The 8,557-nt window shown below is 32.8% G+C and overlaps 1 protein-coding gene across 1 annotated transcript; it reads left to right on the forward strand.

The window, feature by feature from the left end:
- Positions 1–210: 210 nt before the first annotated feature.
- Positions 211–8,557, forward strand: LOC101494936 (squalene synthase 2). The gene is made up of 14 exons (XM_004507443.4): positions 211–709; positions 806–848; positions 1,428–1,517; positions 2,147–2,222; positions 2,838–2,907; positions 3,275–3,418; positions 3,499–3,603; positions 4,566–4,712; positions 6,234–6,309; positions 6,907–6,995; positions 7,744–7,835; positions 7,918–7,963; positions 8,041–8,110; positions 8,220–8,557. The coding sequence occupies exons 1-13, from the start codon at positions 515–517 to the stop codon at positions 8,107–8,109; spliced, it is 1,242 nt and encodes a 413-aa protein (XP_004507500.1). The 5' UTR covers positions 211–514; the 3' UTR covers position 8,110; positions 8,220–8,557.

Consider the following 8,557-nt stretch of genomic DNA (forward strand, 5'->3'; position numbering starts at 1 on the left):
CAATTCTAGAAGAATCAAAATTATAATTAAATTAAAAATAAATAGATCAATAATGTGTTGACCATGAACCAAAATATTTAAAATATTTATGTTGTGTTAAAATAATAATAAAAATTATAGAACCAAAAATAGTATTTCTGAATAAAAAAAATTGAATAAGAACAGAAGGCGAACCCTTATAAAAACTAGACAGAGAATTTCCTAATACTCAAAGCAAGTGCATTTTTTAGTGAAATACGAGACAAACGACCGGCGAGAACGTGAAATAGAATCTGCACATTTTGAACCTTTGAAACGAACTAAACACGACGAGAAATATTAGTTAATATCACTATTTTTCAACCTCAAATAAAATCCAATTTCCAAAATTATCATAATCACAATTCACCAGCGAACAACTAAGCCATCAATATTATAATCACAAAAATTCCAAAATGAACACATATTCTCTCCATTGAGATTTCGATTACCTGAAAAAGAAAAAGAAAATCATTCGTTCTAGAAACAAAAAAAGATGGCAAGTTTGGGAGCAATTCTGAAGAATCCAGATGATTTTTTTCCGTTATTGAAGCTGAAAATGGCGGCAAGGAACGCCGAGAAGCAGATCCCTCCTGAACCACATTGGGGATTCTGTTACTCAATGCTCCATAAGGTTTCTAGAAGCTTCGGTCTCGTTATTCAGCAACTCGGTACCGAGCTTCGCGATGCCGTTAGTTTTCTAATCTTTTCATCTCAACCGTTCATTTCTCAATCGTTCCGTTTTTGCTTTTTTTCTTCTTCCTTAACTTGTTTCTGGCTTTTGCAGGTATGCATATTCTATTTGGTTCTTCGTGCTCTCGATACCGTTGGTTTGTTCTCAAATCTTATACACGTTGCGTTTTTTTCTATGTTCGATGATTTTTTGCCTTCTAACTTTTGGTGCTGAATCATAGATAGTAGTTTTAAATTACTGTATGTTATGATTAATTGAGCATATTGTTGCTTATTTTTTTATTTTTACTAGCATTGACTTTTATGTGGGCATCGATGTTATCATCTTGAGGAAATACTACTCTCGTATCACATATGAACAACCATTGGTCAAAGAAAGTTAATATATTTGGTCCGAGATTTGTACCAATTTAGACCAAATACATTAATTTTATTTGACTCATATTTCAGATCAGAGGGAGCACTCTGATTTCGGTATCTCTGAGAAGTAGTTTGGAAAGTATAAGCCATTTATGCGTGGTTTGTAATATAATGTTGTAATGAAATGAAACTGTTTAACTTCCAATTCGCTAGCTATATTGCGGCTATTGTGTGTTCATGTATGAGATTTATGTATTTGAAGTTTGAACCTCAAACCATTGTGATTGAAAGACTGTCCAATTCTTCAGAAATTTTGAGCATCTAATAGTCTTCTAATTTTGTTTTTGTTTTGGCAGAGGATGATACTAGCATAGATACAGATGTCAAGGTTCCAATACTAAAAGCTTTTCATCGACACATCTATGATCATGATTGGCACTTTGCTTGTGAGTGTGCTCTTTCTATTTAAAAATATTAATTCCTTGCCTAGTAAGAGAATATCTGATATAGTTTTAACAGCTCTCTTCCAACCTGTTGTATGTATCTTTCAATTATCTAGTAAAAGTTCAATTTAGCAACATCTAAAGCTCAATTATCTTTCTGTTTGTGAGATGCTAGCTCAGTGGTAAGAATTTGACTTTATAACCTCAAGGGACAAAGGTTAAATTCCATCTAGGACAGTTAAAAATTGATCATACAGTTATTAATAAAATTTTCCCCTTCCCCAATTTATTTATTTAAAAAAAACATCTAAATTGATCCTGAGGTGTTAGATTAGTGGTAAAATCTCGACATTATAACTTCAAGGGACATAGTTCAAATCTGGTACGAAAACATTGTAAAATGGCCATTAGTGCCACCGTTATTAATAATAATTTTCCCTTGTCCATTTTTTTAATAAAATTTATTAGAAATTTAATTGGATTTTAAACTGTGTTTCATTACTAACCATCGTGATTGCTTTTAGTGGTTTTACTTTTAGAGACAACCCAATTTTCGGGAAAATGATTTTAAGGTACTCATGCCTCAAACTTCACTGATGCTGATATTGTGTTAATTGTTTTTATGTAACAAGGTGGCACGAAGGAGTACAAAGTTCTGATGGACCAGTTTCATCATGTTTCAACAGCTTTTTTGGAACTTGGAAAGGAGTAAGTTCTTATCTTTGCACATCTGTCTGGAATACACTGATATTCCGTGATAGATGTGATTTATGAGTTGCTGTTTATTTCCAAAAGTCTACCCATTATTGTTTATTACCATGGGGGGAGTGGGTGTTTACTGTTTCTAATTAAGGCATGTTAATGTTACTAATTTCATTTGGAAGTCATTGGGTGTGATAATCAAATTCAGACATCTTTTAAAATAATTACAGATTATATTGATTATTGATGGATAACCATGGTGCTTTACCTTCATGATCGTTAAGAGTTATCAATTGCTGCCATGTTATATTATATAGGTTTCTGTACTATATATATTTTTATCTGATGCCAGTGAGCTATCAATTCCTAGTTATATCGGTCTTTAGTAGGATTTCAAGTAAAATAAACCTAAGACTCACAGGTCTCGTTCTCTGACTTGTCTGGGTGGGTGTTTATGTTGTTCAAATCGAAGGTATATAACAACTGATCTGGGTATTTGAGATGTGCTATGTGGTCTATCGACTCACTCCCTTCAGTAGCTTTTTCTTAGGTGTATGTGATTATAGTTATGGCTGTGCACTCTATGATGAAAATTTAAATGCTGTCCACTCAACTTTGCAGCTATCAGGATGCAATTGAGGACATTACCAAAAGAATGGGTGCTGGAATGGCCAAATTTATTTGCAAGGAGGTAAGTTTATACTGTATTCTGTTCTGCATATATTCCTTTAATAATTGTTAGTTACATTTAATGGGGTTAATCTCTGTGATTGACGGGGCACTATAAGGTTCATTATTCTTTTTGATGACATGGCTATCTGGTAGCTTAATTTTAAATGATATAGGGGGAGGGCAATATGATGAAGGTTGTAAGAACAAACGGTCATGCAGTATTACTATGAAATGCAACATTTTTGTTATACCTCAATTCTATCATAATTCAGTGCATCTATCTAAGTTCTATTTGCAGAGAACTATCCTCTACAGGGATTTCTGCCATGTTTTCGAATGGGGAAGATCATCTTAATTTATGCCAAGAGACTTTCTCTAATTTGCAGGTAGAAACAATTGATGACTACGATGAATATTGTCACTATGTGGCAGGACTTGTTGGGTTGGGTTTATCACAGCTTTTCCATGCCTCTGGTTCAGAAGATCTGGCTACGGACTACCTTTCAAATTCAATGGGTTTGTTTCTTCAGGTATCGTAATAGTAATATATAGCAAAATAATATGCTCACAAATATTTACTTACGTTCCAGTTAACCTTTTGAGATTTCAGAAAACAAACATTATTCGAGATTATCTGGAAGACATCAATGAGATACCAAAGTCACGCATGTTTTGGCCGCGCCAGATCTGGAGTAAATATGTCAACAAACTAGAGGTTTAACTCTATAAGAATTTCTATTTATTCTAATCTAAACTATTCTTTCACCTTTTTCTCCCTTATTTCACAATTCTCAGATGAACTTGTAAAACTTGAGGGTGTGATGGTGAAACAGTTTTTTTTCCCCCCATACTGTTGTTATGTTATACCCAAACGGTTTCACTATTTTAGTATTTTCTATATCTTATTGTTATGTCACGACCCGAAACTAAACATCGTGACCGGCACACAAACTATACTCTTAGCTTGACAAACCTATCAACTAACTTAACAATTAAGCAATTAAATAGTTCTAAATAACTATTTAGAAAAATATATATAATTTTTCTCGAAATTTCAACAGAGTATACTCTGTAACTTCAACGTTTCCAAATTTATAAAATTACTGTTTAAACCTTTAACTCAGTCATAACTCAAAGAGTAAAATCTAAATATTTAATACATTTTTCAAAAATACTTTTTAGACTCAAAATAGCTGCAAAATACATCCCGACTCAACAGACTTTACAAAAGGGTCCTTGATCAAGAGGCCTACCAAAAAAATACGATTGAGACTTGAATCTACTAACAGCTTGCTACTCAACTACCTGTGAATCTAAAAAAAAATGAACATGAAGGAGTATTTGTAGGAGTATGAGAAGTTATGCTCTTGGGGATGTTAAATTCATTATAAGGATTGGGAGTTTAGGTGTGCAATTGGTGTTGTGGAGTGAGAAGAAGCAAGGAGAAAAAGAAGAGAGAGAAAAAAAATGGAGAAGGTGGATGTTGGTGTAGCCGAGAGAGGGAGAAGGAGGAGGGAAAATGTGAGGTGGAAAAATAAAGTGAAGTGGAGTTGGTTTGGTTTTATATATTTATTATTAATATTATATATATATATTTGTTTTAAAATGAAATAGTGCGCTTCATGCCAAATGTATAATTTGCTTCTTTCATGCTCCAATTTAAATTTTATTATCCAGGACTTGAAATATGAGGAAAACTCCGTTAAGGCTGTGCAATGCTTAAACGACATGGTCACTAATGCCCTCATGCATGCCGAAGATAGCTTAAAATACATGTCTGCGTTACGGCACCCTGCCATATTTCGCTTTTGTGCTATTCCACAGGTGTTGTTCTTTTACTTAATATTACTTTTCATTTAACTGTAATGTAGGTTGTGTCACTCTTGTCATGCCATGTTATAACATCATTTGTCAAGATGTTTTAAATTTGTAGTATTTTTAATGTGCATTTTGTGCTAGGTTTCCTACTCATTTCCAAAAAAAAAATGAAAAATGTTATTGTCCTATTGATTCTCTGCGTACAATGCTGCCCAAAAGATGTGTGATAGTAACACTGTCATAGAAATCTTTGTATACATCAAGTGTTTTACTAAAATGTAGTGATGAACATTAAATAGAAATAGTTGATTTTTAACTTTCAAAACCTAGAATCTGAGTGCTGAAATGCTGTGGTTTGAGCAAACAGTAGCATGACAAAAAAGGATTATTAATTGTTCAGGTAGTGCTCTGGTGCTGAAGTATCAGCGCAGGCATGCTCTAATTCCAATAGTAATTAAAATAGGTTGTCAACTCAAGAGCCTAGACAAACTCGTAGAGCCTATGTAGAATCAACTCGAGACTCACTCGTAAACTCGTAAGAGTTTACCTAATATTCAAATAACCTATATGTCATATATAGTTAATATATTATCGTTAAAACGACAATAATTCAACATTTTATCTCCATAGTAAAGCATGAATATATTTAAATAGATAAATATGTTATAGTAGAATTTTAAGATACAACAAACTTATATCGATGCATAATAGTTATCCCTCACAAATACACTAAAAGCGTAGGTTTGCATTTTAAGACTAATATATATTACATAGAATTGTAAATTAAATCAGATACCAAGTAATATTGATCAAAATTTTACATTTTAAGGTCAAAACCATTGTAGAATTGTAAACTCGTAAACTATAGGTAAAATTGAGAGTTTACCTATTTTATCAGAATTTATTTAAACTCGAAAGAGTTTACTAAAAATAGAGTTTACGTGTGAGTTAACTTGTTTTTGTGACCTAAAATCGTAAACTCGTAGGAAATGTAAGTGTTAACTCGAGAGTATAAGACCTTCTGAATTGAATCAAATTTTGAACACACATTTTTGTGCTTATTTGAGTTGTAAATTGTTTATTGAAAAACTAAAGAACACACAAATTAAACTAAGGTAACGCTCAAATTAACCATGAATCCTTAGTAATTGAAAATTAATTGATATAACTAAATTAAGTACACAGATTTCTGTTTTAATTTAATCAATATGACAGTAAGAACAATTTTTCTTTTAAGCTCCTGTTCTAGAAGAAGAACGGTGTAGCTCTTAGTGTTGGCCTCCCATTTAAGTTAAATAAAGAAATAGACAATAGTATTTTTATTGAGGATTTGCCAGGTTTAGTATGATGTTCCTGGATCTTATTTTTCCTTCATACATTTAGACAATTAATTTCTTGATTATTTTTTTTTTCCTCTATATTATTTTTTATTGATATGTATTTATTTCTAATGATTATGTATATTAATGGCTATTTTCACACTTTTTCCTAGTAACTTTCATGCTAATTTGACGTATTTCGTTACAGATAATGGCAATTGGAACACTTGCATTATGCTACAACAACATTGAGGTCTTCAGAGGTGTTGTTAAAATGAGGCGAGGTAAGAATAAATATTTTGATACGATTTTCCTTGTAATTTAATTTTGTAGTTTGCTAAACATAAAACTAAAATTGGTATAAGACTGGGAAAAAGGAATCTGAGTACCTATGAATAGTGAATTTCTGCAATTTGCATTCTATGCTACTTCATGCTAAATCGTTCTTAAAACTAGCATCTTGGGATCCCCTTTTTCGAACGTTTATTTTGTACAGTGGGCCTGTTTCTATGTCATTGAAGGGGTTCTCTAGCATTTAGGATGTTCAAATATTGAAATCTATATACTTTGCAACTACATGTCCTGTATCATTCTCATCTTATGGATGTTGGTTAAGTGCTGGAAGGCCACAAGCTGAAATTCTATAGGGAACATTCCTTGTTTTGAAATGGACTAAAATATTTGATCTATATTCAATAGTTTAGGCATTTGTATAGTTTCCTTTTCTCTAGTTTATTTGAAAATATTTTGTTTTCATCTGGGAGTTATAACGGACTAACGAATTGCTGTTAGTGTTCTTTTCCCATTGTGACGATGTGTTTCTTTAAAGAAAAGAGAAGTTAAACTAGCTGTCATATCTTCATTTTGGTCACCGTTTATAGGTCTAACTGCCAAAGTGATTGACCGAACGAAGACTATAGCTGATGTCTACGGTGCTTTCTTTGATTTTGCTTCCATGTTGGAGTCCAAGGTATGAAGCATTCCTAGTCCTAAACAAACTATGATTAGACTTGTAACAAAAGAATGTGGATGCTACTCATGTTTTAACCTGATAATATTCCTATTTTATGTTTTACAACAGCGAACATATTAACTGTTAGTTGTGATTTGTGAGTGGTGAAGAAGAGTAGTTGATGCATAGACTCTCTTGTATATGAATTGTCATGTATGTACAGGTGTATAGCCATTTTTCTCGAAGCACTGTAGTAGCAATCCTGCAATAGATACGCGTCAAGTTGTTGACTCAACTCAACAATCCATCCAGTTACAGCCTTGTGTTTTAAAAGTCTTGTTGGACTGCGAAGTCTCCCAATTTCTTTGCAAGCCTAGGTTTTTCTACCCAGAATAACCTGTTGAAGGATCATAGTTTTTTAAGGCCCTGCGATTAGGAAACCAATACCTTTGTCAGTCTTCTGATTTCTGGCTCATCAATGACTTAACTCTTACACGTGCACAGAAAAATTTCCTGGCTGGGTGTGATACTGATTTGTTATTTTCCAAACAAAGCATTACACAACTTAATCGTCACCCACCCTTCATTTCATAGCCCTAAAATATATTTGATGGTTTTATTATTTTGGAATGTTAAAATGCGGACACTGATGCACAGCCCATTTAAGTACATTTGACCATGTACCTAAAGCTGTTTTTCAGTTTCAAGGATATCTTTATAAAGCTGGCTTTTTCCTACTAAAAGGATTCAACGTTTTCCATTGTAGGTTGACAAAAATGATCCCAATGCAACAAAAACGTTGAGCAGGCTGGAAGCTATACAGAAAACTTGCAGAGAATCTGGTGTCCTAACCAAAAGGCATATACAAATACCCTAATACTTTAAGAAGTATTTTTTTTATAATTGACAGTCTAACAAACCTTTTCATTGATTCAAGCAGGAAATCTTACATTTTGAGGAATGAGAACGGATATGGCTCAACCATGGTGCGTTTCTTTTCTTTCCTGTTTTAACTCGATCCCTCATTTCTGAAGATATAAACTGATTTAAATGTTCTCTTCAGATTGTCATACTGGTTATCTTGTTTTCCATCACATATGCTTATCTCTCTGCCAACTATCATAATAACTAATGTAAGTTCTATTGTTATTTTTAATATACAGTAGAATGTGTAAGATTTTTTTTTTTTAATTAAAAAAACCAGTTATCCTTTCTGATTAAATTGTTCAATGTTTTTTGTAGCAACTGATTTTCTTGCCTTTGCAAACATGGATAGCAATGAAACAGTGATAGTATGCCTCATTCATGGAATATGAATTTACATGCCTTGGAGCGTTATATTGATGCATGCAGTTGAAAATTGTGTATTGTAGTTGAAAAGAATAGTAGATATAGATTTAGTTCCTAGCTTCATCACGTGTTGGATTTAACTTTACCTCTTATGTTCACCGAGAAAATTGTCATTATTTTGTGTGTTGTGAGTTGATTATTTGCACGAATCTTGGAATTCCCGATGTGTGGTACCTATGATCAAAATTCAAAGCTCCCTTTCCCCCCTATTTGTTTAACCATGGGGATCA

Source organism: Cicer arietinum, chromosome 6 (genome assembly GCF_000331145.2).
Source record: "Cicer arietinum cultivar CDC Frontier isolate Library 1 chromosome 6, Cicar.CDCFrontier_v2.0, whole genome shotgun sequence".
In the NCBI taxonomy this organism is placed as follows: Eukaryota; Viridiplantae; Streptophyta; class Magnoliopsida; order Fabales; family Fabaceae; genus Cicer; species Cicer arietinum.